Source organism: Ursus maritimus, unplaced genomic scaffold (genome assembly GCF_017311325.1).
Source record: "Ursus maritimus isolate PB19 unplaced genomic scaffold, ASM1731132v1 scaffold_30, whole genome shotgun sequence".
Classification (NCBI taxonomy): Eukaryota; Metazoa; Chordata; class Mammalia; order Carnivora; family Ursidae; genus Ursus; species Ursus maritimus.
The window spans coordinates 5,271,529-5,290,978 of record NW_024425564.1 but is presented as its reverse complement, the minus strand read 5'-3'; the positions used below and the strand labels follow the sequence as shown (position 1 = coordinate 5,290,978).

Here is a 19,450-nt window from a genome sequence, read left to right as displayed (position 1 = left end):
CTAATATTACTCTAATACCAAAACCAAATGAAAAAGAAAACTACACACCTATATCCTGCATCAATATAAGCACAAAGATCCTTAAAAAATTATTAGCAAATATGATCCAGCAATATATTAAAAAAACAGTAAACACTACAACCATTGAGGTTTTTCCAGGGATGTGAAGCTGGTTCAATTTTCAAAAATCAATCAGTGTATTTTACCATATTATTAGACTAACAAAGAAAAATGATCAAATCAACACAATTATATCAACCAATGCAGGAAAAGCATTTGATTAAATTTAATACCCATTCATAACAAAAACTCAGGAAAAAATGGGAATAAAGGGAACATTCTCAACTTGTTTTTAAAAAAGAGATAAAAGAAAAAAGAAAAAGGTCTAGAGCTAACACTGTACTTAATGGTGAAAGACTGAAAGCTTTTCCTCTAAGACCAGGGACAAGGTAAGATACCCACTCTCACCACTCCTACTCAACATGGTGTTAGAAGCTCTAGCCAGGGGGCGCCTGGGTGGCACAGCGGTTAAGCCTCTGCCTTCGGCTCAGGGCGTGATCCCGGCGTTATGGGATCGGGCCCCACATCAGGCTCCTCCTCTATGAGCCTGCTTCTTCCTCTCCCACTCCCCCTGCTTGTGTTCCCTCTCTTGCTGGCTGTCTCTCTCTCTCTCTCTGTCAAATAAATAAATAAAATTAAAAAAAAAAAAAAAAAGAAGTTCTAGCCGGTAAATAATGCAAGAAAAGAAAAGAAAAGGTAAACAGAGTGGAGAAGGAGAGCCGGAAGCAGCAGCGGCTCAACCTAAGATGGATTATGGACTTAAATGTAAAAGATAGTTTTTTTAAAATAGGGGAGGCCTTCAGGATGTAGCGAGGCAAGAAATTCTTAGAGTCGACAACAAAAGCATGTTTCATAAAAGGAAATATTAATAAATTAGACCTCATCAAAATTAGAAATATTTGCTCTGTGAAAAACCTGTGAAAAGGATGAAAAGACGAGATACATGATGGAAGGAAATATTTGCAAACCATGTGTCCAAAAGAGAACCAGTATCTGGAATATACAACAAATGCTGAAAACTCAGCAGGAAAAAGCAAACACTCTAATTAGAAAATAGAAGAAATGAAGAGACATTTCACAGAGCAGGGTATACAGATGGCAAGTAAGCACATGAAACGGTGTTAGCCTTTAGGGAAATGCAAATTAGAACAGCAATGAGGTAGGGACTCCTGAGTGGCTCAGTCAGTTAAGCGTCTGCCTTTGGCTCAGGTCATGATCCCGGGGTCCTGGGATCAAGCCCATGTCGGGCTCCTTGGTCAGCAGGGAGTCTGCTTCTCCCTCTGCCTGCTCTGCCTGCCCTGCCTGCCATTTCCCCTGCTTGTGCTTTCTCTCTCTCTCACTCTCTCTCTGACAAATGAATAAATAAATCGTAAAAAAAAAAATGAAGGAAAGAAAGAAAGAACAATGAGAAATCACCATCCGCCTATTAAAATGGCTAAAATGAAAAACAGTGGCAATACCAAATGCTGGTGGGGATGTGGAAACACTGGATCGCTCATACATTGCTGGCACAGCCACTTGGGAAAACAGTTTGGTTGTTTCTTTAAAACTAAACATGGAACTACTTCACGATTCAGCAATTACACTACTTACCGGGCATTTCTCTTCCAGAAATGAAGACCTATGTCCACACCAAAACCTATACGTAAATGTTTAGAGCAGATTGATTCAGATTACCTAAATACTGGAAACAATCCAAATATCCTTCAACCAGCTGTGCTACAGCCGTACCATGGAATACAGCTCAGGAACAAGATACTGCATGTATGTAACAACCTTGTGCAATCTACAGAGAAATATGCTGAGGGAAAAAGCCAGTTCCAAAAAGTTATATACCGCATAAAACATTTTTGTAATGACAAAATACAGAAATAAAGAACAGATTAGCAACTGCCAAATGTTAAGGAGGATGTGGGGCAATAGGGAAGTGGGTGTGGCTATAAAAGCACAATATGAGGGATCCTTGTGATGACAGAAATGTTCTATATTTTAACTGTATCGGCGTATTCTGGTTGTGACAGCGTACCATAGCTTCGCAAGGTGTCATCACTATGGGAAACAGGGTAAAAGGTACATGGGATCTGTTTATACTATTTTTTACTACTGCATGTGAATCTACAATTATCTCAGATAACAAGTTTAATTTTTCAAACATCTACAGTAAACATTGTAATTAATGGAGAACATTCAGTTGCATTTCCTTTAACAATAATGCTCTTTGTCACTGCTACTATCTAGCATAGCCCTAGAGGTCCTGGTCAATGCTATGAAAAAGGAAACTAATTAAGAGTTTCAAGGACTTAAAGGGATACTCTCAGAGTTTGCTGATGATGTCGTTATCTACCCGGAGAGAGAGAGGATATCAACAACTAACAAACCACTGAAACCAGCAAGAGAATCCAGCAAGATTGTCCCATATGTGACCAGCCTACAAAAATTGGTTAACTGCTGATATTTGCAAATTACATGTATTATAAGGTGTTAATATCCAGAATAGACAAAGAACTCCCACAACTCAACAGCAGCAACAAATAAAACCACACACAAAAGTAACTTAAAAATAGGCAAACGACGTGAGTAGGTATTTCTCTAAAGGTGATAGGCAAGCGGCTGACGAGCATATAAAAAGATGTTCAACATCGAGAATCATTAGAGAAACGTAAATCAAAACCACAATGCAGGGGCGCCTGGGTGGCACAGCGGTTAAGCATCTGCCTTCGGCTCAGGGCGTGATCCCGGCGTTGTGGGATCGAGCCCCACATCAGGCTCCTCCGCTATGAGCCTGCTTCTTCCTCTCCCACTTCCCCTGCTTGTGTTCCCTCTCTCGCTGGCTGTCTCTATCTCTGTTAAATAAATAAATAAAATCTTAAAAAAAAAAAAAACGCACAATGCAATATCACTTCACACCCATTACGATGGCTACTATCAAAAAAAAAAAAAGCAGGTACTTGAACAGATATTTGCACACCCATGTTCATAGCAGCATCATTCACGATAGCTAAGAGGTGAAAACAACCCAAATGTCCATCGATGGATGAATGGATAAACAAGATGGGGGCTATCCATACAATGCAATACTCTTTGGCCTTAAAAAGGGAAGGGAATCCTGAGCCATGCTACAACATGGATGAACTTTAAGGACATTATGCTAAGTGAAATAAGACTGTCACAAAATGACAAATACTGTATGAATGCACTTATATGAATTATCTAATGCAGTCAAATTCATAGAAACAGAAAGTAGTAGGGTGGTGACCAGGGTTGAGGAGAAAGGGAAATGGGGAGTTGGTGTTTAATGGGTCCTGAAATTCAGTTTTGCATAATGAGAAAGTTTTGGAGATTTACTGCACAGCAATGTGAAGGTACTTAACGCTACTGAAATGTACACTTCAAAATGGTTAAGATGGTGAGTTTGTTATTTTTTTTATTCCATTTTCTGAAATGTTGGTTACACTTCTCTGCATCAGAAATAACTGATTGGAAAATAAAATTATAGTGAGATAATCAATTATAATGACAACAAAGTCTGTAAAATGTCAAAGAATTAACTGAGTGTACATGGGACCATGATGAGAAAGTGAATTTTAAAAAGCATAATAAAGAGCAAAGAAGATGATATGAATAGATGGGGAAATACCCTCTGTTTTTGCATGGGATGACTTACTATTAAAAAGAAGTCTGTTATCCCCAAACTGCTCAATAAATGCAGGATAACCTCAAACAAAGTTCCATTTTAATCCTGAAGAACTCAAAAAACTTACAGAACAGTATGTCTGGGGGGAAAAAATAAAGATCCACAAAGAGTTACATAAGACTTGGGCTAGGGCAGGGGAGACCAGAAAGGAGTATTCTCTCGGGTCCCTGAGCAGGAAATGACAGTCTTCTGCTATTACTGAGGTCTTGTCCCTGCCCGGGGCCAAAGGAAGCCCAAGTTTTGCATCTTTCCGCCCCCGCCACCACCCCACGGCCACAACTTTGGTTTCTTCCCTTCATGTTGTGAATGTGCCAAGTGTCCTACATCGGTCCTCCTAGATCCACATTTCTCCACTCTGGCGTCTGTCCCAAGTGCTGGCCTGTAGGACATCACAGATTCCCAAGCTCCTTGGCCTCCCCTTGCTTTCAGCCTTGCTCTGAGAGCGGAGGGAGGCAGAGCTAGAGGTCAGGGTCCTTACTCCTTTGGCTCCCTCGCAAGGTCACCTTAGACTGGCTGTGTCCCTTGACTGAAGGGCACTGTTGCTGGCAAGCTAGTGACACTGTAGGAGTGGCTCTCCTTCTGAATTCTGATACCCCCTCCAGTCCCTTGCTACCCCCAGGTTACACCGTGCTATCCCCCACCGACTTCTTTGGAAATACTTCCTCGTAAATAGACTCGCCTTGAACTATCCTATTGTGAGCGTGCCATCTGTTTTCTGTTGAGGCCCTGGGTCAATTAAAGTCATTTCTTTCTTCATTCCCTACCTCTAACCAGTCTGGCCAAGGGCTCTTGGAAACCTCATTTGCAATGGAAACGTGGGAGAGGAAGGGTCAGGAGAGCAGGTGAGTCCCCCCCCTTGGGGAGAAATCTTTTTGGGTTTGGGGTCTTTCCACTCTCTGCAGCCCCTTGGGACTGGCCTGGCAAAAGTAATTTTCTTAAATAAACATTGAGAGTAAATACCAAGCTTTTTCTGGTCTTTTCACATGACTGTGTACATGAGTAAGGACACGGAGAGAAGCTGGAACACAGGAGCGTGCTGTCACTCAGGAAAAAGCACCGAGGATATTCCTTCCCGTGGTATATTTGAGTTTTAGTCCCATTGTTTTTATTTTTTATTTTTATTTTTATTTTTAAAGATTTTATTTATTTATTTGACAGAGATAGAGACAGCCAGCGAGAGAGGGAACACAAGCAGGGGGAGTGGGAGAGGAAGAAGCAGGCTCATAGCAGAGGAGCCTGACGTGGGGCTCGATCCCGAAACGCCGGGATCACGCCCTGAGCCGAAGGCACGCGCTTAACCGCTGTGCCACCCAGGTGCCCCTGTCTTTATTTTTTTAAATCTGAGTATAGTTGACACACAATGTTGCATTTGTTTCAGGTGTACAACAGAGTCGTGCAACTTCTCTATACGTTATACTGTGCTCCCCGCAAGCGTCGCTCCCATCTGTCACCACACAACGCTATTACCACATCACTGACCATGTTCCCCACACTGTGCCTTTTATTCCCGTGACTCATTCATTCCGTGACTGGAAGCCTGTGTCTCCCACTCCCCTTCCCCCACGTTGCCCAGCCTCCTCTGGCAACCATCAGTTTATTCGCTTGTATTTATAGGTCTGATTCAACTTTTCATTTGTTTATTCATTTGTTGGGGTTTTTTTTAGGTCCCACATATGATTGAAATCATATCAAAAGAAGAACCTCAAACTTGAGGTCAACACAGTTCTCTAAAGTATTGCTATCTGCCCCAAGGGTTGAAGGGACTCCCTGCATTGTGCATGCCCTCGTGAACACAGACCCGGCCCTTTTACGGGTGGACAGTTAGACTAGATGACCTTTAAAGTCAATTCCAGCTCCAAGTTCAGCCTTTAAAATGAGCAAGACGTTGAAACGGGAGAACCATGTGTTGTACGCACCTGGATTACGTATAACCCAACAGCCCAACCGCCTCTCTCCTCTCTCTCTTTCTTGCTCTCTCTCTCTCTCTCACACACACACCCCTTTTTGGCATTTGATTATGTTTAACATTCTACTCTCCTCACACAGTCCCAGAGCTGGCCCACCATTACCCCACTTCTACTTTCCATCCAAGCACCACTCATCACCCCATGTAAGGACATGTAGTTCCTCCCTTTTCTCCCTAATCTAGCTTCCTGGATCCCAGGAGACCTACGCAGCACTTTTTCCTACTCCTTATCTGCAAAGGGACAGCCTTCCCTATAAAACAAAAACACACAAAGTTAGGGCAGAGAGAAGCCTGCCAGGAATCTCCAGAGGAGGACTGGAAGCTATCCAATTAGCTGACCCTCTCCTTCCTTCCCCTGGGGGTCCTGTCACTTTGATTCCCACTGCTGTGACCAGACCCAGACCCTTTGGGTGTGCAGCTTGCTCAAAATCAGCCAGGCAGAGACACCGCCCAAAGCCCTACCCCAGACCAGACTAGCACTTCAAAAGGAATTTGCTGTGTCAACCAAACAAAAACAAAAACCATGAATGGAAAAACGAAAATGAAACAACATAAGACTTTAAACAGCAAGATTTAAATTAAGTCAAGCAGAGGTGGAAGATGATTTACATGATACACAAGCTTATTCATTAAATGCTATATATAAATGCAAAAAAGAAATATAAAACTGATACAATTTCTAGAGGTTAATTTCTGAGCCTACATTTGCCAATTAGCACAGCACACAGCACTTTCCCTCTTCCGACCTTATATGGCTTTGCTCAGAGAATAACCATTTTGAATTCATGAGCATTTTCCCCTCCCATTGACTTCCCCAGAAACCTCCTTCCAGAACAAATGCCCTGATCACAAGGATCCTTCTGGGGAAACCATGGATGTGGAAGAAATCAAGTCACTGGTTGGACAAACTCTGAGCACCTACTTTGGACATTAAGTCTATAAGAACAGTGCTTCCCCCATTCTTCTGTAGGCCCCCATCAGCACAGAAACAGTCCAAGGATGAAGGATTCTAGCCCCCATGCCACCCCTCACACCCACATGGACACACACACACACACACACACACACACATTCATGGATAGCCCCACACAAGAAGGTTCTGTGGTCTATCTTCTGCCTCTTCCCCCAGCGCATCAGATTTTGATCTTACGTATTCCTATGTAGACCCCCACATGCAAATATGCATCCATAACCCCTTGTTCTCCCCCCACAATATCCCGTTAGGCTAAGCTGCTTCAGTACTTGTCTTCTCTTCTGGTTTCTTTTCCTTGCCCAAAGTCTAGTCTCCAACCCTAATTACAAAAACAATGCCACTGCCCCGCTTTATGCGTCCAGCAGGTGTCGCCCCTCACCGGAAACAAAATGCACCTCCCTTCTACAGTGAGAAATCTGTACCCCAACAGCGGATGTTCCTTGGGTTGGGGGTAGAAGGGAATGAAAGCGTGGCTCCGAAGAGTGGTGTGCTCCCCAGCATAAGGATTCTGAATAAAGCCATCTACTTACTTCAGGCTCAGGTAGGCAAATATCCTTTAGAAAATCTGTTCTTTGATCTTGGGCAAGTTATTCACACTCTGAACCTTGCTTCCTTCACTTGTGACATGGAAGGAGACAGCCTTTTCTTCCTGGGGTTACTGTAAGACGTAAATGAGATACAAATACAGAGCACTTAGCCCAGCACCCAGGTCATAATAAGCACTTGAGCTATGGGCTCTTCCCCCCTTAGGGTTTGGAAGAAATAACTGCCCAGAACTCCCATCTGAAGTTAAGCTCAGCCCCCTGAGTCCTGTCTGAGGATCTGCATCAGGGTGGTGATGAGGATCAATGGAATAATGCATGCGAAGTACCTGGTCCGATGCCCGGCCCGGAAAGTTGAGTAACTAGTAGTAACTAACATCATTCCTGTGAGCTCAGCATGTGCCAGCAATGTTCTTGGCCATCCGCAAGCATGGACTCACGCAATCCTCCTAAGACCCCTTATGAGGTGAGTACACTGTCAATTCCCTGCCTCTCCCTGATTCTGTGACTCCCTGCAACCACAGTTTCATTTCTTCTCATGAATTATAAATCAGAAAACTGCCCCCAATCTGCCATGTCTAGAGGGAATAATTAGGAGGACGTACTGACTCCTCCACTCAGGTAGGAGAGAATCAACCCCAACCCGTAACTCTGCTCATGGTCCCTCCCCAGGGCCTCAGGAAAAAACATAGAAAAACGATATTTCCACCGGAGTTTATTCCTCAGAGATGATCTCCAGTGACTCACTGACCCCTGTGGCACTGTGTGGCCTCCAGAAAGGCCTCTAACCTCCCTCCCCAGATGATATTCAACCCAGAAATATAGCCTTGGACAACATCTTGATTACAGAATATTCCCAGGAATGAGTTCCCCCAACTTGCTAAGGTGTACATGGGGTGGGCTGGGAAGTTCAAAGATCTGGATGGAGAAACCACAGGATCCAGGAAAATCTGTAGGGTCTGAGAATGTTGGAGGGACACAGCAGCATCACTAAGAGTTTGAATCTCCTCACTTGGGGTAGAAGGTGTAGGACTCTGCCTCTAATTGACGTGTTGACCTGCAGAAGAAATAAAAAGGAAATAATAAGGCTTCAAACCAACTTGACCCCAGCCTCTGCCTTTATAACCATCCATGCCAGAGCCCTTGATACAACGACATCAAACATTCTAGATCACCAAGGACTAATACTACAAAGCCGCTTTCAGTCGTCTCCCATAGACGCTCCATCGGAAAGAAGAAGGAGGTACAGGCTCTGCTCTTTCCTGCTGCTAATCCCGACAATGGCTGTTTAATGGATGCTCTTGGCTACATCCTGTGGAACCTCACCCCTGCCATTAGCTGAGCCCAACACTGACTCCCGAGATCTCTCACCCCTCCAAAGGACCAGTAGGCAAACAGACCAACAGAGATGTTACCTTCAGGATAACTGTCCCCAGGAAGCAAAATGTAGCCTAGGGGAAAAAAGCACCTGATTAGAGGACCGTCTGTAGATAAATGTATCTGGCATTACTCACAGCAAATGAGGTAGCAGTGGGAGAACCAGTCACAAACAGAAAGTGACCAGAAATTGGGAGTGAGATTGGCAATGGGAGGTCGGGGGTGGCACTCACCAGAGGGGCCAGCTCTCCGCCAGCTGAGCAAACCAAGAAAGAAAATGATGAAGCCCAGGCCCAGAGTCACTGCAGACAGAGAAACCTTCACTGTCTGCATCGGGGACAGCCCAGCTGCTGCAAAAATAGAAACTTGCTAGAACCGATCTGTTGTTCATTGCCAGAGCCACTCAGTTTGGTGTGACCTCCACCTGGTAAGTTCAAAGGTGCTTTATCTCAATGCCAAGGGTCTGGCTCACACCAACCTGCACCCAAGGAAACAGACTTTCCTCAAAAATCCCCATCCTGTAGCTCTCTAGTTCCAGAGTAGCCCTGGGGAATCCCTCTCACCAGAGGTAGCACCCTAATACAGTGGGGCCTCTCAAGGCATCTTTTTTCCTTCCTTCACCCTGAAGGTTCTCTCACCAAAGAATAAAGGACCCCTCATTCCCCTCTCCGTTTACCCCATAGGACAACGCTCGCCCCCTTACGCGCTCTACCTGAGTATTCGTCTATGAAAGTGTCTTTCCACCTCCCTTAACTCCCAGTGACCCCATTCCATGAGTTGTCTGACCACTGAGGTATCTCCTCCTGTCCACATCCAGATTTCCAGAACCTGTCTCCAACCCACTCCATAGCTCCCACTTCCTGGAACCCCTCGTACTTTGAATCCCACCCCACCTGGATTCCTTCCCCCATGCTAAAATGAACATTCCATCACCCAAAGAAACTCTGGTGCATGCTGGGAAGGAGACTTTCCCAGGAGAGTTCCGGTGTGCGCCTGTGGGTTCCTCTCTTTGCTCTCCATGCCCTTCTCAGCCCTTCTCAGCCCAGCAAGACAGCACTCCCCAAAGGGGGAGCCCAGTCTCAGCAGCCGGTCTGGGATTCTGTTCCCTAGCCCTTCGTAGATACCCCTCCTCTTCCTCATTGCTCCTTCTTCTCTTTCCCCAAATCTGTGTACCAAATCTTGGTACATTTAACTACTTCCAATCCTGGGGTTCAAACAGTGGTCATTAGTTCCTTGTTCATTAGCCCCCAAGCATGTACACCAAAGTGTTTGCCAGCCAGGCCTCTTCTTCCCTGACAGCGTGGCCCAAATTCAGCACTGCCCCCACACCAAAAGAAAGTCCCGTCTCTTCTGAAACCTTTTTTATTCCTTCAATTCCCATTCCTGACCAGACAACAGAATAGTTGAAATCTGAGGATCCTAAAATGTTGCATCACAATCTTTGGTTGTGAAAACATGGTCACCAAACCACATCCTCTCTTCAGGATAGCCATGCTGCTCCCCTGTCGCCCTCAGTCAACCACACCACTGCAGCAACGACGACAGTAACTTTCCATTCCTGTCTCCCATTGCCCCATCTCTGGTCATCAACCCTCCACCAGTTCCTCCAGACTGGCTTCTCCTACTCAGCATCTCCCGCCCTGCCGTATTCCATGGACCTGTCCACATGTCACTCCCTGTGCCGAGATGCTGGTGTTCCTTTCCCACCACCCACGCGCAGCAGCTCTCTGCTTCCACCCTAATTCCTCCCACCGGCCGTGCACTTACTCCAGTCCTCGCAGACGGGCTCAGGAGCCCCGATGTGCTCCACCACACAGGTGTAGGTGTCCCCGTAAGAGGGGGTGGTAGCTAAATAGGAGACAGTCTGGTATGTCCAGTCTCCATTGGGCTGGGCCATCTTAGGGGCGCTACTGTGAGGAGGGACAGGCTGCCCGTTCTTCCTCCACGAGATGGTCACATCAGCTGGATAGAAGCCCCACACGTAGCAGGCCAGCATCACATGCTCCTTCGTGTTAAAAGGAGTGGTTTTGGCTACTTGCACAGTCGGTGGCCCTGCATAGGACGAAAATGTGGTCATGAAAGAGGGCACCATTCTGGCTTTTTCTCCAACCTGGTTTCTTTCCTGCTTCAACTCTTCGTGGCTTTTGCCAATCGACCCTCCCCACCCCCACACCATGCCTCCATACATCCCTTTGAAAAAGAGGAGTTAGAATCACTCCTGCTTTGCTCTTTATTTCCTCCCATCCCTTCATTGTCCTTTCCTTTCTTTCCTGTTCCAAAATTACGGTTGATTGTATTAAGTAGAAGCCAGGGCTGGACTGCAAGCTGTTTCAGAAGTCGCCGTATTTATTTCGAGTATGTAAGCTAACAGTTGTCAAGCGTTGTAGGTTGGGATTTGTAAAGGTAGGAGAAGACATCAGCCCTCAAATCTAATTTAATAAACTAAGTGGGGGGCACCTGGGTGGCTCAGTTGTTAAGCGTCTGCCTTCGGCTCGGGGCGTGATCCCAGAGTTCTGGGATCGAGCCCCACATCGGTCTCCTCTGCTGGGAGCCTGCTTCTTCCTCTCCCACTCCCCCTGCTGTGTTCCCTCTCTCGCTGGCTGTCTCTCCCTCTGTCAAATAAATAAATAAAATCTTTAAAAAAATAAAAAATAAACTAAGTGGCTGAATCAAGAAACATTTTTTCCCTCGGATAGTTTAAGAAAAAAGCCTAAATCAGATCTAACTCTCTTAAATTTGGATTAATGTAATCCAAATTAATGAGATCATTAATATAGCCATTCTCTACTAGTTTATTCTCCTAGGGGACCCTCCTACTTGCCTCTACCTTGGTGCTTTTCAAACAAAATCTTAAATAAAAATCCAAGAAGTTGTGTTAAAATGCAGGTTCCCTAGGTTGCATCCCGAAATATTTTCACTGAGAGAATCTGTAGTGGCAATCAAGGGCTTGTATTTTTAACAAGCACCTTCCCCAGGCAATTCTGAGAAAAGTGGTCCAGGAATCACATCTTAAGACATATTACTCTGTCTTATGGAGATCTTCATGATTTCTTTTACCAATCTCAAGTCATTCTCAGTGCAAAGTCTTTGGGGCAAGAAAGCATGTTGAAATCCCCTGTGAGGCTTTCTAAATATTCCCACGCCTGGGCCCACCCCAGACCTAGAACATCAGAACCTATAATAAAGAGGCATGAGCACTTTGGGAAAAGGCATTCTGGTTATTCTGACACACTCCTGGTTAACTTGACTCTGCATCCTGAGATGCCCTGAATAGAAGGAAAGCATGCTTACTCTCTTGCCCCACTGGCCTCAAACATCACCTCCCCTTCTTTATTCCTGCTCCAACCCCATCAACAACCCTTTGAAGGTTCACACTCACTCTTTCTTCATTCCAGGTCCACACATTTGCTGCTTCTTTCCTGCACAAATCTCAAACCTCTTGCCTATGGAGGGATGGAGGGATGGAGAGATTCTCCCTGGCCTCCCCCCTCCTAACTGTGCTTCCCGATAGCCCCTTTGTGCCCCTCTCGTCTTACTTGTCCTGCGGGTCAGTGATCCCCAGAAGGACTGGGTACGTGCAGCACAGTCCTGGAGCCCATTAGACAAGCGCTGGAGCAGGGGTTCCTGTTGGTTGAGGTAATCTGAGAGGTACTTGGCCAAGAAAGTCAGTGCCCCAAATTCACAAGGGGCCATTTTGCCCTCCACCGAATCCCAGCAGGTCAACAAATCCTTGTTGAAGGAGACACAATATGCGAAATCCTTTGGAGTCCCATCATCATCCAACAGACAGGCGCTTTCCACATGGGCTATAAAGCCACCTGCCGGAACCAGAGAAGGGGAGCTCAGAGACCGCAGGGAGCCCAAGCCCCAGCTCCCGCCCCAGTTCCACCCAGTGAGTGGGGTGTAGCTTTCCTGCCTCAGGAAGCATCTACAGACCGAGCCCGTGTAAAGTCTCCGAGGGCACCGATAAAGGGAATAGATGGTGGCGGCAGAGAAGTTTTTAGACGCTCTTTCCTCTTTATGAGACTAAGTATGGGAACAGGAATGGCCCAAAATTATCTGCTAGTTTAAACACAACAATTTACACAGGACAAGACCTTCAGTTAGGCAAATTATTGAGTGAGAAAAGGGGTCAAGGGAAAGAGTCAGCTTTGTTGTATGCTGGATATATTATTAAATATTCACTCCATATTTATTTATGAAGCACATATGTGCCAGGCACTGTGCTAGGAGCTGAGGATGCAGCAGTAAACAAGACAGATAGTGCCCTTGCCTACCCTCCAGCAAAAGATATATATTACACAAATAATTATACAGTTTAATTATATTAAAATTGCTATAAAGATACAAAGGTACAAAGTGCTATCGGAGTATACACCAGGGAGACAAACTAGTCTGAGGTGTCCAAATCCAAGTGGCTCCCTTGTCCCAAAGGAGCAGAGGAAGGGAGGATCCCAGGCAGGAAACCCTTACCTGCTGTGGTGGAGCCCAGGCTGAGGCCCAGCAGCAAGGGCAGGAGTGTGGTCATGCTGTGCTCTGGGGACACGCCAGGAATTCAGTCCCCTGGACCAGTTCTTCCAGGGGCCCTGGGTCCTCGCCTGCTCCAGTAGCCCCAGCCTGGGTAAATGATCTCCAAACCCTGAGTGGAATAGGGTATAGCCCCAGGTCCTTGATCCCCACTAAATGAGTGATTTGGAGCCACGTAGCCCCTAGATACTAATCCTGTTCGACCAGCTCTTCTCAGTCAGTCCCAAACTAAGAGTTGTCAGATTGGTTAGATGGGCGGGGACAAATAAAGAGACAAATCGCTGAGTCCTTCAGCCTAGCATCATCAGTTACCAGGTAAGTCTTTTCCTGCCCTAGGCTTTAAACAACTCTGTCTCTTAACTCTTTCCCTATGGGAAAGACCAGTCTATAAGTGGATTTCCTTAGATTAGTGGAGAGAATAATCCGAATATTCCCAGGACATATGTAGCCTGGGCTGCCCACTGGTTTAAGTGGTTCCCTTCAATATCCTTCCAAGACTGAGACTAGATAACTTCTCTTGTCCCTTGGAGGGAGGTTACTTAGAAAGATATTGCGTAACCCTTGGTCTGTCCTGTCACCCAGAGGTGGAGGCGGGAGGAAGAAAGGCCCTTCCGGAGCAGGTGGCAGAGACAGGCATGTTAAGATGGAAGCAGGTACAGGGAGAGTGCAGGGTTATCTGGCCTCAAAGCACGACTTCAGAGTAAGGGAAGCAGTTCCACTTTTGAGGTCAGACACAGAGAATGGAAAATCCCTCCCTGGGATTCCATCACTTCTTGCAGAGCTGAATTTCATCCTTCCGGCTTTTTTGGAGCCAGGAAATCCTACCCTCAACCACTCTGAGCCATCTCAGGGCAGACCGCAGGACAACTCCACTTAAACCCTTGATAAATAGCTGGTAATGGACCAGTTTCCAAAGCTCGCCTGCCTGCTCCAAACTCAACACTCTCCTGTGTGTTTCTCCCACTGGTCCTATCTGTCCCAGAGCAGGTCCCTGCATGATGAAGCCACTAGAAAAAATAAGATAAAGCTTCCCTCCTTTACTTCCCCTGGAAAAGGCAGATTTTAAATAGCAATTCATTCTCCTATCCCACTGTGAACTATACAACTGGTGGTTTTCTCCATCACAAATTTAAAACCTGAAATTGGCTTCTCTCTGTTCCCAGCGGCTTCAGGGCTGAATCTCCTCACCTCAGCTTCTGCAAGCTTTTGGATTTGATTTAGCAGTGAGCTAAATGAGAGACGGTTAGGAGAGGGACCCTTGACACAACACTCACCTATCCTCCCCCAAGGTCCCCAGCCTCAAGAGAGTCGATACTTACAAAGAAAAAAGAATCACGTACCAAAAATGAATGGAAAGATGAATATCAGAAACAAAAGCCTTGTGTAACTAACTGAGATTAACCGAAGTCGTATTTCCCAGCAACCCCCGTTCTCAACCCCACCTTCATTATAAGATGTTTCTACAGTCTACCTCCTCTAATGAGCCATCAGGTGAGCTGGAAAGGGCAGACAATGGGGTGGTGAGTCCAAAATTTGTTGAGCTTCTACTTTGGAACTGATACTATACTAGGTAGGCCCTTTCCATGCTTATCTCATATAATCTTAAAAGATCTGTTAAGGGGCGCCTGGGTGGCACAGCGGTTGAGCGTCTGCCTTCGGCTCAGGGCGTGATCCCAGCGTTATGAGATCGAGCCTCACATCAGGCTCCTCCGCTATGAGCCTGCTTCTTCCTCTCCCACTTCCCCTGCTTGTGTTCCCTCTCTCGCTGGCTGTCTCTGTCTCTGTCGAATAAATAAATAAAATCTTTAAAAAAAAAAAAAAGATCTGTTAAGCGTCCTCGCTTTAAAGTTTAGAAAACAGGGGCGCCTGGGTAGTGCAGTCGTTAAAGCGTCTGCCTTCGGCTCAGGGCGTGACCCCGGCGTTCCGGGATCGAGTCCCACATCGGGCTCCTCTGCTGGGAGCCTGCTTCTTCCTCTCTCACTCGCCTGCTGTGTTCCCTCTCTCGCTGGCTGTCTCTCTGTCACATAAATAAAATAAATACAATCTTAAAAAAAAAATAAAGTTTAGAAAATAGCTCCAAAGATTCACACACACACACACACACACACACACACACACACACACACAGATGCATGCACACGAGCAAGCCCACACACTCACTACACCCTGGTGCTGAGGTGACCCACATAAAGGTAGCTAGGGGTGGTCTCCCCTGAGAGAAAGATGAAGGGAAAAGCCACTCGACCACCCAAGTCTTTGCTTCCCTGTTCTCAGAATTCCTTCTGTTCTCAGAACCAGCGTCTCCTTGCTTTCTCTTTTGACAGTTTCAAAACTGTGTAAACTCTTCCCCCCCCCCACACACACACACACTTCCCCCTTACGTTCTTCCTCCTCCCCCCAGGTGAGCGGTGAGCCTGACCTCCCAGGAGCGGGGGTTGGGGATCCTTTTGACCGTCTACAAAGCCTGCAGTGGCACAGGAATGCTGGCGGTGAGGTCCCGTGCCTGCGCGGGGGTAGCCACCCGCCAGCGCGCTGGGGCCACACGGAGTTCCCTCTCTCGTGTCTGGTCTCTGCTCAGGCAGCCAAAGGAGATGTGAAACCTTCTGTGAGCCAGCAGCAGGAAATGCAAAGATTTCAGTTCTCTATTAATGAGAAGACCGAGGATGCTTTTTAGAATAAGGCAGGACAGAAAACCCAGAGACCTGTGTTCAGCGAAGAGGTTTCTTCCTTCCCCCTTTCCTCCTAATTTTACAAACCTAGTTCTGTTCCCCACCTTCCATCAACCCAAAAGAACGTTTCAAGTGCCCTGTCCATTGTGATTGGATAGCTATTTCTGTAGTGCCAGGACCGCCAGGACTCAAGGAGTGAGGGAGCCGCAGCCACGTTCCCACGTTACTAGCACTACCCCAAGCCCCGAGAGCCAGTCCTCTCCTTTCACACGCCTCTCCCTCCAGGCTGTCCACCGCGCGCCACAAGTGGACTAACCACTGCGTTTCTGGGCAGAGCATTACAGGGAATACCCAGCAAGGAGACACAGACTCTGTTCCCACGTCATTCGCTTTTACTTCAGTTGGGGAGTGAGAACACACATCTGTAAAGAGAAGAGTTTATGTTAAAGTAAGTAAGCAATAACGCCAGTGTACTTTAAAGAGAAAAGAGAAATCATTGAGGGCATGGTGGACAGGGAGGTGAGCACTGACTACTGGGCTGAAGTCACGTTCAGAAGGGGAAGGCAGTTGGCACTGCAGTCCTGGCATAAATGCCACAAGCTTGGCAATGCTACAAGGTGCTGTTGGGGGTCTACCAGGAACCTGGACTGGCTAAAACAAAAAGGAACTACAACGGCATCACTGGCATCACACACTGAAGGAAGTCACAAGTGTGGTCTCACGCTCTTCCTGAGAGCACGGCCATAATAATAAATCCCTTCTAGGTACTTCCTTCTGTTGCTCCCTGTAAGTTCTCAGCTTCCTCTTCTGGACAGATGGTTTTAACTCAAGCCCCAATTTTATAAACTAAAAAATTGTTCAACCCATCAATCACCTGCAATCTAAAACCCATAGCATGAGACCACGTTTGTGACTCCCTTCAATGTCTTCTTAAAACTACGCACACCTGCACCCTGCCGGGATTACATCACTTCCCAGTCTGTCCAACCTTGTCCCTCCCCACCCCCACCTCACCTCTGTCCTCCCACTCCGTCTTCTCTACAGGATTCACTGCTCCAGACCCTGACCTTGGGGTTACAGTTGCTGTAACCAGCCCATCATCCCTCCATCCTGCAGCCAAATGACTTGAGCTGCTGGGGGACATTCTACCTGATTTGTCACCACACCTCTTGAATAATGTTATTATCTCCATCTGAACTATGAGAAAATGGAGGTAGAGGGAGGTTAGCAACTGTCCAGTTTTACCCAGGCACTAAGTAATAAAACCATGACTTGAACTCGGGATTTATGATTCTAAATTCTATACTCCTAATAAACCGAAAATAATTGAACATTGCTAGCCATTTATAATAGTAATAAAAACCATAACATGTTTAGAAATTAACATTAAAAAGTATAAGAACTTTACAAATAAAAGGGAAAACTTTATTAAAGTACATAAATGAACACCTCAGAAAGTGAAGAGACATATTCACAGATGGGGCATCCTAACATAACGAAGAAGTCAATTTCTCCCCATATCACTAACCTAAATGCTGTCCTAACCAAAGCAGGGCTTGGGGAGAACTTGATAAAGTGATTCTAAAACGTGCACAGAAATCAAATCCATGGGTATCTTGGGATTTGGGGAGAGGTGACTGATAAAGAAATGAAAACCAGCCTTGCCAAATATTAAAACATATGAAAAGCCATAATAATTAAAACAATATGATATAGGAACAACAAAACTGATATAGGAACTGACAAACCAATGGACTGAATAATTCAGAGACAAATCCATGTACATAGGGAAACTTGGTATAAAATCCCTGGGGATAAATGGAATGTTTAGTAAATGATATTAAGAAGATCAATTTACTGGGGCGCCTGGGTGGCACAGCGGTTAAGCGTCTGCCTTCGGCTCAGGGCGTGATCCCGGCGTTACGGGATCGAGCCCCACGTCAGGCTCCTCCGCTGGGAGCCTGCTTCTTCCTCTCCCACTCCCCCTGCTTGTGTTCCCTCTCTCGCTGGCTGTCTCTATCTCTGTCAAATAAATAAATAAAATCTTAAAAAAAAAAAAAAGAAGATCAATTTACTATTTTGAGGAAAAGAAAGTTTCATCCTTATCTCCATCATATAGAAAAATTTCAGATCAATAAAAATCTAAATGTGAAAGGAAAACAATAACACGAATGGAAGAAAGCATAGTGAAATATCATATATGGCCAGATAAATATAAGACAAAGCTTTTCGACCCAAAACTACTCATCAGAAAAATAAGAATTACCTTATACATAAGTCCTCGGGTTTTTTCCTTTTCAAATTAAGGCCACTCTTTCAAAGCTGTTCTGAGAAGATACATTATCCTAAAATGATGTCAATAAATACAAGAAGGGGCCTCCACACTTTTTTTTTCCAGATTTTATTTATTTATTTGCCAGAGAGAATGAGAGAGAGGGAGAAAGAGAGAGAGAGAGTGCACAAGCAGGGGGAGTGGCAGGCAGAGGGAGAAGCAGTTCCGATGTAGGACTCGATCCCAGGACCCTGGGATCATGACCTGAGCCAAAGGCAGATGCTTAACGACTGAGCCACCCAGGCGTCCCTCTACACTGTTTTCTTTAGTGGCTGCACCAATTTACAGTCCTACCTACAGACAACACAAGTGGTCAGTAACAGTGTGGAGGTTCCTCAAAAAATGAAAAATAGAACTGCCAGCAATTCCACTTCTGGGTATTTATCTAAAGAAAAGGAAAACACTCACTCAAAAAGATATACAGACCCCCACGTTCATTCAGCATTGCTTACAATAGCCAAGGCACAGAAACAACCTGAGTGTCCATTAATGGCTGGATGGATAGCATGTCCATATGGCTGGACACCCATAACACACATAACAATGAAATGTTATTCAGCTATTTAAAAAAGGAAACTTTTCCATTTGTGGCAACATGAATGGATCCCAAGGGCATTACACAAAGTGAATTAAGTCAAACAGAGAAAGACAGATACATATAATCTCTTATATACAGAATCTTTAAAAAAATTAAAAATCAAAATAGAAAAAAAGAGTTCATAGATATGGAGAACAGATTGGTGGTTGCAGGGGTCAGGGGAGAAATTAATGAAATGATCTTGGTGTTTATTTATTAAGTAAACTGCTTTATTTTTAAAAATAAATAAATAAATAAATTTGGAAGTCATTCATATAATCAGAAAATACATGAGAAGAATAAAAATAAATTTGTTTGGGGCGCCTGGGTGGCGCAGTCGGCTGAGCGGCTGACTCTAGGTCTCTGCTCAGGTCGTGGTCTCAGGATGGTGACAGCTAGCCCCACGTGGGGCTCTGTGCTCAGCGTGGAATCTGCTGAGGACTCTCTCTCCCTCTGCTCCTCCCCCCTGCACTCTCTCAAGCCTGTGCACACTCTCTCTCCCTCTCTCTCTCTCTCTCTAAAATAAATAAATAAATCTTTTGAAAACATGAATTTGTTTTATGAAATGTGAGTGGAAACAGCAATATCCCTATATTAATATGTATGTTATAAAATATGGATTTTAATTTTGTGAGTTAGTAACTAAATAAAGATAGTTAACAGACATTTGACTATTTCCCTGTAACTTCTATATCCCTCAAATTTTCTCTATGGAAATTGGCCAAAAAACTTC

The 19,450-nt window shown here is 45.4% G+C and overlaps 1 protein-coding gene and 1 long non-coding RNA gene across 6 annotated transcripts; one reads left to right on the top strand and one right to left on the bottom strand.

Annotated features, from left to right (window-relative positions):
* The first annotated feature begins 1,478 nt into the window (after window positions 1–1,478).
* LOC121106052 lies at window positions 1,479–8,267 on the top strand. Its single transcript, XR_005838751.1, has 2 exons — window positions 1,479–2,751; window positions 5,069–8,267. It is a non-coding gene; the product is annotated as an uncharacterized LOC121106052 (long non-coding RNA).
* On the bottom strand, window positions 7,934–15,736 carry LOC103665509 (HLA class II histocompatibility antigen, DM beta chain). Of its 5 annotated transcripts, none has more exons than XM_008693455.2 (7): window positions 15,521–15,736; window positions 13,086–13,251; window positions 12,149–12,430; window positions 10,380–10,664; window positions 8,846–8,962; window positions 8,651–8,686; window positions 7,934–8,292 (listed from the first exon to the last, which is right to left on the bottom strand). In XM_008693455.2, exons 2-7 carry the CDS (start codon window positions 13,138–13,140, stop codon window positions 8,276–8,278), a joined length of 792 nt encoding a protein of 263 aa, XP_008691677.2. In that variant the 5' UTR covers window positions 13,141–13,251; window positions 15,521–15,736; the 3' UTR covers window positions 7,934–8,275. The 5 variants fall into 5 exon arrangements, with proteins under 5 accessions (XP_008691677.2, XP_008691676.2, XP_040500715.1 ...); XM_008693454.2 differs by having other exon boundaries at window positions 15,559–15,736; XM_040644781.1 differs by having other exon boundaries at window positions 13,086–13,229; window positions 15,559–15,736.
* Window positions 15,737–19,450: the final 3,714 nt, after the last annotated feature.